The sequence below is a fragment of the Triplophysa rosa genome, linkage group LG7 (assembly GCF_024868665.1).
Source record: "Triplophysa rosa linkage group LG7, Trosa_1v2, whole genome shotgun sequence".
NCBI classification, from domain to species: Eukaryota; Metazoa; Chordata; class Actinopteri; order Cypriniformes; family Nemacheilidae; genus Triplophysa; species Triplophysa rosa.
The window spans coordinates 23,883,574-23,899,322 of record NC_079896.1 but is presented as its reverse complement, the minus strand read 5'-3'; the positions used below and the strand labels follow the sequence as shown (position 1 = coordinate 23,899,322).

The 15,749-nt window shown below is 38.7% G+C and overlaps 1 protein-coding gene across 2 annotated transcripts in view; it reads right to left on the bottom strand.

The window, feature by feature from the left end:
* The window catches only part of sema5bb (sema domain, seven thrombospondin repeats (type 1 and type 1-like), transmembrane domain (TM) and short cytoplasmic domain, (semaphorin) 5Bb), a 42,878-nt gene that overhangs the window by 9,002 nt on the left and 18,127 nt on the right, over positions 1 to 15,749 (bottom strand). For both annotated transcript variants that reach the window (XM_057338930.1, XM_057338931.1), the window contains 9 exons: positions 13,706 to 13,927; positions 12,206 to 12,305; positions 12,093 to 12,138; positions 8,392 to 8,454; positions 7,880 to 8,192; positions 5,026 to 5,311; positions 4,796 to 4,931; positions 4,103 to 4,310; positions 3,485 to 3,692 (listed from right to left, as the gene is read on the bottom strand). In XM_057338930.1, coding sequence (XP_057194913.1) covers positions 3,485 to 3,692; positions 4,103 to 4,310; positions 4,796 to 4,931; positions 5,026 to 5,311; positions 7,880 to 8,192; positions 8,392 to 8,454; positions 12,093 to 12,138; positions 12,206 to 12,305; positions 13,706 to 13,886 — 1,541 coding nt within the window. In that variant the 5' untranslated portion in view covers positions 13,887 to 13,927. The remainder of the gene's footprint in view (positions 1 to 3,484; positions 3,693 to 4,102; positions 4,311 to 4,795; positions 4,932 to 5,025; positions 5,312 to 7,879; positions 8,193 to 8,391; positions 8,455 to 12,092; positions 12,139 to 12,205; positions 12,306 to 13,705; positions 13,928 to 15,749) is intronic.

The following is a 15,749-nucleotide window of genomic DNA, read 5'->3' as shown; positions in this document are numbered from 1 at the left end:
GTTTTTATACTGTACAAACTGTATATCATATTCCCTACCCCTAACCCACCCCCTAACCCTAACAATCACACACAACTGTCTGCTCTTTTACATTTTCACAAAAGTTAATTCTGTATGATTTATAAGCTTGTTTCCTCATGGGGACAAAAAAATGTCCCCTCAAGGACAAGGGTTTTGGATATTGCCATCTTTGTGGGGACATTTTGTCCCCATACCGTAGGGTTTACCCTTCCCACACACACACACACATGCACAAAAGCAATTCCACAGACACGGAGTCCAATCTGCGTACATTAAATGTATTAATAAGGTCATGAGAGTGATTCCTATGATTACACACTTACAGTTTAATCAGACACAATAAATGAACACTGAAATTAAAAAACAAGACTTTTAGTTAGTGCGATATTTCTGATTATAATGAAATCAAATGCTTGATTGGCTTTTGCTCAACCCAACGCCAGGTCATAAATCAACTCCAAGGAAGTGGAAATGTTCCCGCTTAATGCATTTTAAAGATTTGACCTTTTGCCACCTGTGTGTATGTGTATGTGGGAGAGAATTTGTAATTAAATGCCCTTCTTTCCATCACATTGCTATGCTAAACGCAGAGCGGCTTTCACAAACCTCTTACATTAGAGTCAAACGCATCCACTTTACATACCTGTGTGTAGAACCAGACGGGCTTGCGTTTCTCATATACAGACCTTCTAAAGCAATTACTGTCAGTCTTCTGTCAACATTACACTCACATGCATAATAACTCCTGCTATTAAACCTGACGGATCTCATGAAAAACCTCTTCTGATGCTGATGGCCACAGAATAGCTGCGTTCCAAAGTCTTGCAAGCTGTCTTGCTGTCTGTTTACTACCTTCTGAAGCATAATGCTATCTGAAATTAAACACATCTGAGCCTCATACGCAATTGCTTTTTTACAAATAAATACTTATCAGATAACTGAATTTAAAGTTTGGATTTGCTCAGGTTTTCCCAGCTGATGGCTTGGTGATCAGCTAACACCAAAAAAAGCAAAGTTCACCCAAAAGTAAAAATTCTTATATCGTTTATTAACCCTCCTGCCATTCCAACCCTGTATGACTTTCTTTCGTCCGCAGAACACAAAAGAAGACATTTTGAAGAACGTTGATAACCAAACAACACTGACCCCCTTTGGCTTCCATAGTATGGACATGAAACCACAGACACATTTCTCAAAATTTCTCCTTTGGTGTTTCACAAAAGAGTCATATACAGATTTTGAATGATATGAGAGGGTATAAACGATGACTGAATTTTTTATTTTGGGTTTTATTTAGATACTTAACTGAGCCTTTTTAGAGTCAAGAGATATGTCTTGCAAGCGATTCCATTACAGTACTGATATCAAACTTCATTTGTAATGCAAATACAGCAGTCTCCTGGTAAAAGTGAAGCGTACGTTATATATCTCAGACAATTTATGTGTTCTATTTATATCAGCGACAGTGAAAAACATGCTGTGATTTTTTTAAATGACACAGTTCATCATTCGCCTGCCTCTCGGCCAATAACAGAGGATTTATGAGCGGGTATAATAATCTCTCATAAGTACTGTCATTCAATTTATCTCTCTCGGCTTTACTTTCTGTCTGAATCCGAGGGCAGAAGCGTCTGAGAAGGGCATGTCAAACGTGTGCCAACAAGTCTGCCATAATTTAAGAGCATTTTGTTCCTTTTAGAGGACACGTGCGGATGGGATCCATCGAAATGACAACTAATCAGTTACGGCAATTTAATGGTATAAGAGCTTGAAAAATTCCTTATTGATCGTGTGTGCGGATAAAAGTGTAACATTAACGGTTTGCACACATCCAAGGTTATGCACTGACCTCAGACGTCTGCTGACAAAGAGTTTCATGGTTCTGAAGAAGCAATTATTCCTCAAGTTTACTCGTTTATTTAGCTAACTCTCTAACTGTGGTATTCCACAACAAATAACATCAAGTATTCACGGCATTACTTGAATAGTAGCATTATGATTATACCACGTTTCATTATTTTCATTGGTTTTAACAAGATCTTCTCTTCTTAATAACATTTAAATATTAAAATAACTATATGAATGCAAACTATATTACTCTCAAACTAGATTACCTCAATAATAAACATAATTGTGTTCTCTACCTTGCACAAAGCATAATTTTAACATAGGAAAGAATTATTTATGTATTTTCTTGCTTTTTCTGCTGAAATTCTCGTTACCGTAACATCCCGTTTTGTCTGAGAGAATTTTATGTTGCAATTTAAACTGAGTAAAATTAAAACATTTTGAAAAAACAATTGGATGTTCCTCTAGATCAGTGGTTCTCAACTCTGGCCCGCAGGATCCATTTTCCTGCCAAGTTTAGCCCCAACTCTGATAAAACACCCGAACAAGCTAATCAGCATCTTTAGGAATAGATGCGTTCAACTTAATGCGGCGCTGTGCGAATCTATAAGCGTATGACATTAAAGTACCGCGAGAGCGATTCAAATGCGTACGGCGCAATCTCCACTTGAATCGCTCTCGCGGTACTTAAATGTCATGCGCTTAAAGACTTGCGCAGCGCAAATCTGAAGACTTTGTCTGTGCTTTTCCTAACTTTTACTTTTTTAAGAACTATCAGCATAGCCACGTTTACCAAGTTTGCAGAAAAACAGTGGCCCCTGCTGTTCAAAATATGTACTGCGATTTTTATAACGTCTCAACCGACTTGATTCGTCACATATTATAATCGATTTTCTCTCACGGTGAATCGTTACATCCCAACTTATATGAGATAAATGCGTGCAAGCTGATTTCCACTAGGTCGGACAAGAATTCCTGTAGCTCAGTGGTTAGAGCATGGCGTTAGCAACGCCAAAGTCTGTGTACGATCCCAGGAATTACACATACTTGGAAACAAATGTGTAGTATAATGCAATGTAAGTCGCTCTGGATAAAAGCGTCTGCCAAATGCGTCAATGTAAGAATATTTTCGTCTCGTTTTTATAAGTTCACGAAAATGTCAGTATTTTTTTATTAAAGTTTTCGTTATCATGCATTCATTTTTATTTTGTTATCGTCTTGTTTTCGTCAGTGAAAACATGTCGTTAACGAATAATTTTCGTCATTGTTTTCGTCAACGAAATTAATACAGATGTAAACTATTTACGTATAGTTAATCATCTATTATCATATCTGCTCCACTTGAATGGCCTGGACAGGAGCTACTAAAGTAAGACGTGGCTACATTTTATTCGTTTATATAACTATACTCCTTGAACTATACTCTTTCTACCAAAATGAATACCGTTTTTTACGAGTCTCATGAGTCACGAGTCCAAGTCTCGAGTCAGCTGTCCACGAGTCCAAGTCAAGTCGCAAGTCTCTGTTTTTGCGACTTAAGTGCGACTCGAGTCCAAGTCGCAGACTCGAGTTTCCATCTCTGGTGCTTATGCAACCCTTTAATAACGTGACTCACTCTTGGCTTTTGTAGTTGGAGCATCTCTCCAGAGGAATTTTCAGCACCCTGCTGTGAAGCCCTACGAACAGAGACCTGTCGCTCTGCAGGATCTGCAGGTTCAGGATTGGCTCCCGCACACCTTCCGGGAAGATGTTCATCTCTTCCAGGTAACATCCGCGTAGACTCTTATTGGTCGTGGAGAGGACTTTGATGATGGTGCCGTGTTCTGATTGGTGGAGGAGAAACGGTTATGATTAGAACCGCAGTGCTGCATGTCTCCTGCATGAGCCAACAAATTGCAAGATACTGCACAATCAGCTGGTCTTTATCTCTAAATCAATCCCAACAAGGTGATCGGCGCTTGAATCCCCCCGAAGGGGTATATTTTTCACTAAGGACCAGCTGACTCTACAATTTCTGTTTATTAAATGGCAACTGACCAAAGAAATAAATAAATATACAATAAATATTGATTTGAGTGAGAAGAAATCAAACAATATAAGAGAGGTGCTCAGCTATGTAGTAGATTGCCAAGGACGATTATACAGTTTAGCTACGATGTCACAGAATGCCATGAGTGACCAATCAGCATTATGTATTCCAAAGAATCGTGTATTGTAACACAATGCATCTAACCTGTGCCGATATACATGATGTGATATAGCGTGTCCCTCCCCTGCACGATGTCAACAGCCAATCTGGAGAAACGGATGTTGTCTTGCATCACCAGAGGATCCGTGGAAACGGGTTGAACCACCTCGCTCATGAGGAAGAGCCGCTGAGCATCCTGAAGACTACGTTCTGTTAGATTACTTCCCGGACCCGAATCGTTCACTGTCCCGCACTGACAGGGAGAAGAACAGAGATGAGGTTAAAGCCAGAGATTAATGATGTCAGAAGTTATGATGTCATAAGCATGCCAACAATAAGAAACGTGTAGAAACAGAACATGCACATAGAAGTCTTAAAATTTACCGGAAAATAAAAAATCTGTCATCATTTATTCACCCTCACGTCATTCAAAAAGAAGACATTTTGAGATGTTTCAGTGGTTTCGTGCCCATACAATGGAAGTCAATGGGGCCAACGTTGTTTGGTTATCAGTGTTCCTCAAAATGTCATCTTTTGTGTTCATACAGGTTTGGAAAGACGTGCGGGTGGGTAAATGATGAAAGAATTTTCATTTTTGGGTGAACTTTCTCTTCAAAGGGACCGAAGCAAAAATCGCAAGTAATAGTACACATGAACTTTAGGGAAGGAAATCTTACAAAAGTGAAAAATATGGGTCTTTTAAGAAAAGCTGCAGCAGTGAAAACCTTATTTCTTCACCTGAAAGTTTGGGACAGGGTTAGGAGTGGAAAGCCAGCTGGTCCGTGGGTTCTCCTGGTAACGGAAGGGTCCGTTAAAGGCCTGAGTGATGGAGCTGAGGTTAAACGCGCACACAGCTGACGCAGCAATGCTGTTTCTGTGAGGAGAAATGACAAAAGAAGTAAGGGATGCTGAGAATTAAACTTTAAACTCCTCCCAAATATGAAAGAGGAAATGCATACATCACTTACATGTTGGTGGTAAAGACTCCATAGATGAGGTCCTGTTCGGGCAAGTAGAATGTACTCTGAAGCTCGTGGTAGTAGAAGGGAACGTCTCCAGAGCGAGAACAGTTCAGTCGGGCCTTCATGAAGGTGGTCCAGGTGTCCTCAAGTAGGAAACGGCCTCCGACATCATTCTGACACACGCGGGCCACGCGAGAGAACACAGTCTTCCCACAATCCTGTTCTACTGCGTTCTCTCTCAGGAAGAAGTAGGTGAAGCGGCCCACGTCGTACGCCGAGACAAAATGAGGCTCTGCAGAGAGAGACACAGAGAAAGTGTGTTAAAATGATAACCTGATAAAAAATCAATTCATGTCTGCAGTGTCAGATTTATAGCATTAGCAGCTTTACTTTCTAATATCTTTTACACTTTGAACATTTAGAGTTGAGAATAAGGACAAGGTCATAGATTAGAGAATTTTATAAAAAACATGTCTGGGTAGCATTCAATAATATCATCTCGCATGAAGAGAAAATAAGGCCTATTTTGTGAATTGTGACATGTTCATGATAATTAAACACATTTTCCCCCAAATCTCATTACCGCAACATGGCCAGATATCATTTCTATTTTCTCTGTGGTGATTTTCCATTACTGTAATTTATTGTTTAATCACAATCATCCTGATTATGAGTTTTTATTCACTCCAATTTATTTGTATTCTCAACAATAATTCTTACTTGTTTCGATACTGTAAATGTAATGTTTTATCTATCTATCACAATACATTTTTACTCTATTACGGCACAAAAAACAATGTGTATTTTTACTATGTTTTGTTTCCAATATTCTGTACAGCACTTTGGTCAACCTTAAGGTTGTTTTTAAATGTGCTTTATGAATAAAATAACTAAACTCAACAAACAAACAAAAATCTCACTTTTTAATTTAGTAAACATAGTTCAGCATTTAAAACGTACAATTTGTGAATCAGATGTCATTCCTTCTCGTTTATTTATTCAAGTTTTAGATGTCATTGGTCCAGACATTGTCAACATTATCAACAGTAGTCTAGTAAATAGTATAGTTCCATCGTGCCTAAAGAACGCCATAATACAGCCTCTTTTGAAAAAGCCTAGTTTGGATCCCTTAGTTTTAAATAATTATCGTCCCATTTCTAAGCTCCCTTTTCTATCAAAAATATTAGAGAAGGCTGTCTATCATCAGCTGATCTCGTTTCTAAATAAAAACTCCGTTTTTTTTATTTATTTCAGTCTGGTTTCAGATCAAAATACAGTACAGAGACTGCCCTTTCAAAAGTACATAATGACTTAATGCTTGCCGCTGATTCAGGAAAGGGAGCTATTTTGATTCTCCTCGACCTTACGGCAGCTTTCGATACGATTGATCACAATATTCTTTTAAATCGACTAAGTCAACTGGTAGGCATTCGAGGAAATGCTCTTAAATGGTTCTGTGCTTACTTAAAAAACAGAAGTTTTGTAGTTCAGCAGGGTAATTATTTTTCTGACTCTTCCTGTTGTGGGGTTCCCCAGGGATCAATTCTGGGGCCCATCTTATTTTCCTTATATATGATTCCACTCTGGTTTATCTGTCGTAAATTCAATATTGCATACCATTTTTATGCAGACGATGCACAGCTTTATCTTCCACTGAAAGTAGGTGATGATGATGAGTTAGGTGATCTACTGACCTGCTATCACGAGATTTAGTTATGGCTCAGAACTTTTTACAATTAAATGAAGCTAAAACAGAATGCCTAATATTTGGTTCTATCACACTGTCTGTACATGCGTTATCTGATCTAGGTCTTATTGCCTCAAATCTGCACAAGCAAGTTAGAAACCTAGAAGTCTTTGACTCTGAGCTTAAATTTGATAAGCAAGTAAACTCTGTGGTTAAGGCGGGATATTTCCATTTAAGAAATATTGCAAAAATAAAACATTTTTTGTCGTTTGAGGATTTGAAGCGTGTTATACAGTACAGGCTTTTATTATGTCAAGACTGGATTATTGTAATTCTTTGTACTTGGGAATTCCTGCTGTTCTCATTAACCATCTTCAACGATTACAAAATGCAGCAACTAGATTGTTGACTGGGACCAAGAAACAGGTCAGTGTTTCCCCAATGTTAGCCTCCTTGCACTGGATGCCTGTTAATTTTAGAGTTCAATTTAAGGTTTTAGTGTATGTTTTTAAAGCTTTGCATGGTCTAGCACCTGAATATATTTCGGACATGATCCAGCTTTATTCCACGACACAGCCACTGAGGTCATCGCACAAACTTTTATTAAAAGTCCCAAAATCTTGTTTAAAGTCCAAAGGGGACCGTGCCTTTTCGGTAGCCGCACCTCGTCTCTGGAACCTGCCACTGGAAATCAGATGCTGGACATCTTTATATCATTTTAAAGCTCTCTTAAGAGGACATTTATTACCCGGGCATTTGGTGTGAGATAGTCTATATCTGATAGTCTTATATCTCACTGCTTGTCATGTTGTCTGTGTATTATGTCGTCTTAATATTTTTGTTTTTTTTGTTACTTTATATGCTGTTTGTTGGAAAGCACTTTGGTCAACATGAGTTGTTTTAAATGTGCAATATAAATAAATAAATGAAATGAATGAATGAAACAATGTATGTATCCATCACAAATGAAAAACTAGATGATTGTTTTCCTTTTTACAGTAAAACAATACAGACATCAATCCTTTTTTGCATTTTGACAATGGAAATGAAGAAGGCAAATGTACTTAATTATTCTAAAAACATCTCATCCAAAATAAGGGTTTGTAAAATATAATCTCATATTTAAAATTGTGTATTTTGATGTAAAATCCATACACCGGACAGGTTTTGTACCATTAAGCCATTTGGAGTTGTACTGGGCGGTCCGCAGCGGAGGCATATTCCCCAGACTGCGGTAAATAATGGGATCCCGGCTGGAGAAATCGGTCACTGTGGCCGCGTAGACCTCTCCGCTCTCAGTTATCATAGCCGTAGAGTTGTGCCGTGGGTCATACGGACAACGAGCCACTCCGCTGACAGAATCCAAAACGCTTGAGATGTCAGTGACGGAGCGAGTCGTACAGACGGGCATAAAAGCGTTTGTTCCGCAGGTGAACAAACGGCCGCCGTTCAGCAGGAGGACACGGACGTAATTCTGACACTCATCCTGAGAGGACAGACAGAAAAAAAGAAATCTTTAGTATTTCATAGACACTCTTTTTCCTCAGTCTCCTAACATGCTCCCAAAAACCAATTTCACTGTGATGAATTTAATAGGGTATTTATTTCAAGAACGCACCTGTTGAGATCCACACATTCATGCATGCAGCTTTAAAAACAAACAGCTCTCGCGTCCCACCTCTCACCTCAGTCTTTCCTTTGCTCTGGCAGGATCTCCTGGTGGTCTCATCAACACCCCACTCAGTGGCCTGCAGTGAACACATCATTAATATCACAGTAAAAAAGCCTAAATTACACATGCAAATCTGAACACACAGAATGTCAAGTTGACTTATTTAAATCTTTGGTTGGGAGTCAAACTGCGGCAAATCTGAAACATCAACAGCATGATAAACAGGAATAAATAGCAGCATTTAACTTTTGTGTTAGGTAGGAAGATGTAAATTGTCACACAGGGACTTTTGACAAACTCAGACCTGAGCAACAATTCAAACTCACTTTAAAAAAAATACATTTTAGGGTATTTTTATGCCTAGTTTATGATAGGTTACAGGAAAGCACCGGGTGGAGATCAGGGAGCAGGATTGTGAAAGTGTGTATATTGGTTATATAATTTTCAGTTTTAAAATATATTTATATTGATAAATGTATAAATGTAAAATAAAACGGAACGATATCAAATAAAATGTAGAAACTTGAAACATTATTGTATCGCATCAACAAACATCTTGTTTCAGTTGTTTTATTCTGTTCCTCCTTCTTCTGACATGCTGCTTTGTCATGTGTATCTGTGTTGTCATCGCCTCATAATAATGATCTAGCACAGACTCTCGCTCTCTCACACTATTGAGAGACAGTGATTTTGTATTGACTGTGACCCTTATTGAAGGCATCAGCTGAACAATTGTGACGATCCCAATGGACGCTAAACAGATGAAGAACTGGAGAGGTCATAGATAAAACTCTTCCCACATTAGTGCTGGAGGAAGTTTTAAACAATTAGAGCCAGATGCTCCTCAATACACAAAACAACACATCCGGCTCACATATTACCCCAAAACAGACAAAAGAAATAAGACATTTGATTTTGCTAAAAGAATATACAACCTATTTTGGGATTCCAAAAATATTTTCTATTTAAGTGACTTCCCCCTTGTCATTACTTTGGCACTATATAATATTTAAATACAGTAAATGTTTAAACTATATAATATTTAAATTGTATACATATTTAAACCATATCATCTTTAAATTTGGTAAATGTTTAAAATATATCATATTTAAATTGTGTAAACCTTTAAACTATATAATATTTACATTTTGTAAATATTTCAACTATATGTTATTTAAATTGTGTAAATGGTTAAACTATATATTTTTCAAAGTGTGTAAATGTTTAAACTACATATATATTATTTAAATTGTGTAAATATTTAAACTATATAATAATAAAATTTTGTAAATATTTAAACTATATGATATTTAAATTGTGTAAATGGTTAAACTGTATACTGTATTATTTAAATTGTGTAAATGTTTCAATGATATATTATTTATAATGTTTAAATATTTAAACTATATAATATTTCAATTGTGACGTATTTATACATCATGGAAGTATTATTTGTAACACCAAAACTACGCTTTTGCTTTAATAAAAGCCTCTATATCGCCATCTGTGTTTGAAACATGAAAATATATGGGTGTTTTGTAATTTTGGTATTGTAAAGCCAATTTAAACGTGCTATAGAAATAAATATTGATTGATAGATAGATTGATTGATTGATATTATTGTAGTAATGAGACTTCTCACTGGAGATAAAAAACTCAATAGTGAAATGTCCAGACACGTTACGGTAATGAGTCCCGTTGAGATTGTGAGTTAGCAGGTACATGATAAGAGGTCAAATGTCAGACCAAACTACAAAAGATGCCGAATAAACACTCTCTGACAAACTAACATCTGCTCAGTTTACTTTTCTGCAAGCTAAGCTTCAGAGAGAGATACAGAGAGGGAGAGAGAGAGGATTCAGAAAGCAATAATCAATCTAGCCGTGTCTCTGCAGTCACTCACTAAACAACATGTGAAAGACGCTTCATTTGAAGAGCGAATTTCACCCTAAATAGAAGAGTCAGGGGTCAAAGCTGCTCACCTCTGGATGCTGAGAGAGGGGTTGTGTTTTTCCTCTAACACACTCAAGATCTTCTCACTCCTGTCTTCACTACCAGACACGGCCATATCACCTCAACTAAAACACTCTTATCTGACCTCTCTATCTCTCTCTGTGTCAAATCAGATCAGCGGTCTGTTCTTGCTTCTCTGAACCAGACCCATCATTTAACCTTAAACATTTCAGGTCATATATAATAAATCGTTTGATTTGACTTATTGATAAACAGATACAGATCTCTCTCATATTATGGGAGATTTACTAAAGCACACAGTATCAATGAATGATGAATCAAATCCAAAGGAACTTTTACAGAACAGAGATACAGTGTAAAAGGTGTGTGTGCTCAAAAGGGTGACTGTGGGTCACTCTAGTGGACACAGGGTTACGAGGTCACACTAAATCACTGCATTCTTACAGATTCCTGTGAGATCTGTCTCTAGGGTTTTAACCTCCTCTCATGTTTGCCATGAACGTTTGGACAGTTTACCAGCGGGGTCTTTCACAAACTCCAGTGAAGTCACTCTTAAATATCGCACAACATCTTAAAGCCTTCGAACGGGTCAGTCACGCACACGCACACAGAGAAGTATCTCACAATCCCCACCATATAGAGGTGGTCTCAAATCAATCTTTAAAGTAAAAATAATTGATTTTACACAAGATTACTGCCTAATGGCAACCATCCCCTAAACATCTGTAGCAGGCCACAAGAGTATAAATCTCTATACACTTAGCATGTAATAAAAACATATGCATATATTTAATCAAGCATGTTTTCAGGACAGTCATGTCATTTTCATGCATCGAATTCGAAATGCATCGAAACTTTCATCATTCAAATGATCATTTCTAATCATTGTAAAAAACTGTAATATGACGTAATTTTTATTTTACCGCATTTTTACATATTTTTGAAATGCACGAAAAAAATTACAGAAATAGACTGCAAATGTACATGTCAGGTGTAAAATAACATGAAAAACATGCATTTTATTACATGTAGATATTATTTTACGTTTTTTCTGGCGTCCCAGCTGTCGGAATATTACCATATTTTCCTTGTTTCTTTTTACAGTGAAATATACTGGTATACTCAGTTTTAAAGGTCCAGTTTGTGAAATTTAGCGGCATTTAGTGGTGAGGTTTCGAATTGCAACCAACGGCTCACTCCACCCCTCCCTTTAGAAGCACTGTGGTGGCTGAAACAGAACTTTAGCTTCTTAACGTATTTACAAAATGCTTTCTGTAGAGCAGTTTGTCCGTTACTGTACTGGGCTACTGTAGAAACAACATGGCGAATTCCATGTAAGGGGACCCGCGGTGTATGTAGATAGAAACAGCTCATTCTAAGGTAATAAAAACATAACGCTTCATCATGTAAGGTCTTTATACACCTCTGAACACATGGTTATGCATGTATATTATATTGCATTTCTGTCAATGGATCCTCCAAACAATTGCACCTTCAAGGAGAGTTTAAAGAGAGAATCAGAACACACACACTTATGAAAGCTGTGGGAGCTCAAAGCTGCATGTGCGCAATAACAGATGTGTGAGTGTATGACAATGTCAGCACCTTTTAATTTGAAATAATAACTAAAGAAGACTGTGTTTATGTGTGCTTGGTACGGGAAGATCTAAATATACTGCTGGTTCTGCGAGAGGTGTCAGGATGATTGGATGGACAGATGTGTAGAGAGAGAGATCGTACCTGCAGCAGAGAGACATTGCTCAGACTCAGCCTAAAGAGATGATTTCTACAAAGAAAAACATGTTTTAGGTTTGGCAGGCACAGTAGAGATTGTGTGTGAGTGTGTGTTTTACCTGGCTCCCACTATCAGCTGGTTTCTGGTGAGGTCAAGCGTGAGGGGCGAGTAATCGTTCACTCCAGGCAGGGAGAAGGAGAACATCCACGGGCTCAGAGCTACAGCACAGAGAATCAGAGAGACATTTAGACAGTTAGCTGTGAGGCAGCATGTTGTTTACTTATCAGTTTTCTTCTGTTTAGACAGATGTAAACCAATGAGGAAAGCACACTAAGAATGAATTGCAACCATTGCTTATTTGTGTACACTGTTAATTCACCAGCTTGGTTGTGAAGTATGAAGCAGATTACTGTGATGTAGTAACTTTATGATTTTATTTGTAGTAACTTGTCCATATTATTATTTGTCCATCATTTAAAAAGGCCAACTTCTAAAACAAGATTTTTCCAAGATTTTGAAAACTTGTTTTATTTACTTGGCTGTTTTTTCTCCGTTCAAATTTGGCTGGGTGGTTAATAACACGTTTTTCTGTGTGACAAACTCAGAACACATATTTTAATGTCACTTTACACGGACTTTAAAGGTATAGGAGAATATTAACAGAAATATTGACTTGTTGCCAAATTTTAAAAAATCCACCCAAGTTCAATTATTAGAAGTACAGATGCATTTCTGAGTGTTTATCACCTAAAATCCCTGACACACATCTCACCTCCCTGTAGGCAAAACACAGGAGTCATCATTCTCTCCTTATGCCTACAGAGCTGTGTCTGTTGTCCAATGCTTGCGTTAAGGTGGAATTGTAAGAAACAAATGACTGTGAACACTATCATGTCCACAACATAGACTAGCAAAGCTGTTCAGGTTGCAGTGGCAAAACACAGCTTGCGTCGAGTAGAGACATCAAAAGCACATTCGATCTCACGCTGCTGTGCTGATATTACACACAGACACAGCCGTGTTAAACCTTTACATCTGCGCAGCAGATGCTCGAACCTGCTGAAAACACACAGGTTGGGAAAAAAACTTTAAGGCTGCTAGCTGACTAGTCTCGGGCTCAGAACAGTTAAGGTTTGTTGGTTTTGTTTGTAGTAAAAGATCTGACCATGCATGACAGATAAGCAGTTTTGACTAGCTTGACCCCAATTGATTTTTTTTTTTTTAGATTTAGATTCAATTTATTGTCACTGCACATGTACAAGTACAAGGCAATGAAATGTGACCTCTGCATTTAACCCATCCAGAGAGTAGTGAACACACGCACAGCAAGTGGTGACCACACGTACCCCCGGAGCAGTGGGCAGCTATCACTGCAGCGCAAGGGGAGCAAGTAGGGGTAAGGTGCCTTGCTCAAGGGCTCCTCAGTTGTTACCCGCCGGCCCTGGGAATCAAACCGGCAACCTTCTGGTCATGAGTCCGACTCTCTAACCATTAGGCCACAACTGCCCCACTTTCTCCTTTTTGGGAGAAAAGATATTAAAAGCCGAGACGCCCATTTTAACCTTTGTGAATGCGAGCGATAGAAAGAGCTGTGAAGAACGAGGTATTTTACACCCACCAGTGTAAGAGGTAACCGGGTGCATTTTTCTCAGACACTCTTCAGGCAGAGAGGGCAGCGGCTCGGGGTCAGAGGTCGCTGAGAATGATGGAGTCTGTGATGCGACCAGATGTAGCAAGACAAGGTATATGATAAGTCCTGTGAGGGACAGTCGTTTGGTCTCTGGCGGTGATGTTGTCATGGTTACCGCATCAGGCACTCCTTCGAGACGATGAGAGGGTCCTGAAGAGAGATGATTTAGTGTGAGTTTAGCAATAAAACGGTTTCAGATTTGATCATTCTTTAGAATAAACCAAACATTTTCATCCATCGGTGTGAACACTGGATATCATTATGGTGATTGCTGTTGGTGTGAACGGGACTTTATTGCTGTTGTTTCTAACGTAATTAACCTTCAGTACTTTCATCAGTGTAAATGATAGCGGAGACGACTGGAACTCATCCAGGACCTGCAGCCGCATTAATCCAATCGAAGCGTTTCTAAAACATGACATTGATTTTGCGGTAACCATCAGCCGAGGACAAATGCTAAAGCGCACGTGGCCATGAAACGACAGGCCAATAAAACTTTATTTAATTATAAGTTAAGACAGAGATTTCTCGACCTACCTACAGCTTATTATGAGAATCAATAGTCCCTGCGGCGTTCTGCCTGGACCGTACAAACCTCTGATGGTTTATCTTTCCATAAGGTGTGTGACAGCCCATGAGGCACAGGTAAACTCTACATGTAAACACTCATCTGAGATGTTATATAAACCTGGAGTACATGCGCACACACTCGTACTGTTTCATGTTAACACAAACTTCCCTGTTAGCTCTCCAGTAAACACGCACATGCACACATGTAAAAACACATGCTTAATCACACTCAAACATACACTTCCTGACGTCCCAGTGAAACCACCGGCGCATCCGTCTTGGTTTTAGTCAAACATCGCCCAGTCTTGAACAGGCCCATATGCACCAGAATGATACACTTTTACCAACATTTACTCAAATCTCCTCCATAATGGAATTACATTATATGGCAAAACACAAACTTAATTGCAAATGCTGTGGAATTTATCTGACGCAGATTTCTTTGGCACACCGTTGCTCTTTTTGGCTCTGGCTGCACCGCGGTGCAGAGGACAATTCAACGTCAACCGTGTCTAATGCAGTTCAATAGCAAAAGACCCTCTAATCCACCAAATCCCCCCAATACCCTCAGAACCCCACATTCATCCTATTCATGCCCATCGTCTTAGACTCATCAGAGCCGATAGAGAAAGTGAGAGAGCGAGTGAGGAGCGTGAAAGCCAATGATGGCAATGACAAATGCACCGGAGGGGAGTCCAGGGTCAGACAATGGCCAGACTAGGTGGGCCACTGATGACCCGTCTGGGGTGATTCCTTCTGGGTTAATAGATGAGATATGGAAAAGAAGTAAATAAATGAGGTCAAAGATGGTTGACAGACACGCACACAAACAACTCTGATTTCTTATCTCAGTATGGGGTCATAGTGAGCTGTCACTCAAACAACGATTTTTAAAGATCTGTTTATAAGTAATTGACGAGGATATTTCAATTTTCCTACCTGTGTCACCACTGCCTTTCTGCATTTGTCTTACTCAATAGACTTTCATTGTAAATGTTTTACTGTAAATGTGACAAACAGCGGGTTGAGTTAAAATCATAATCTACAACAGACCACGCTACCCAGAGCATTACTGTTCCAAACGTAGATTATGCAGTGCGAAAACAATTCAACCCGTTTTGCGTGTAAGAGGAAAATATGAAGGGCGTAGAGCTAAATTCCACCAAAATTCTCTTCTTGATTTCAAGAGCTTTTCTTGAGCACTTTAGTGGAGGCAAGTAATCCATGCAAACAGTCTGCTATAAACACAAGACCCGATGTTAATCTGTAGTACATGGTCACAGATAAACATTCTCTCGCTGTTTTACAACCGCTGTAAAATCAGGACACTGATACAGGGAGTTATACAGACTCTATTAGAGAAGAGAGAGAGAATCCCAGAGGAAAATGTTATTGATCTTTC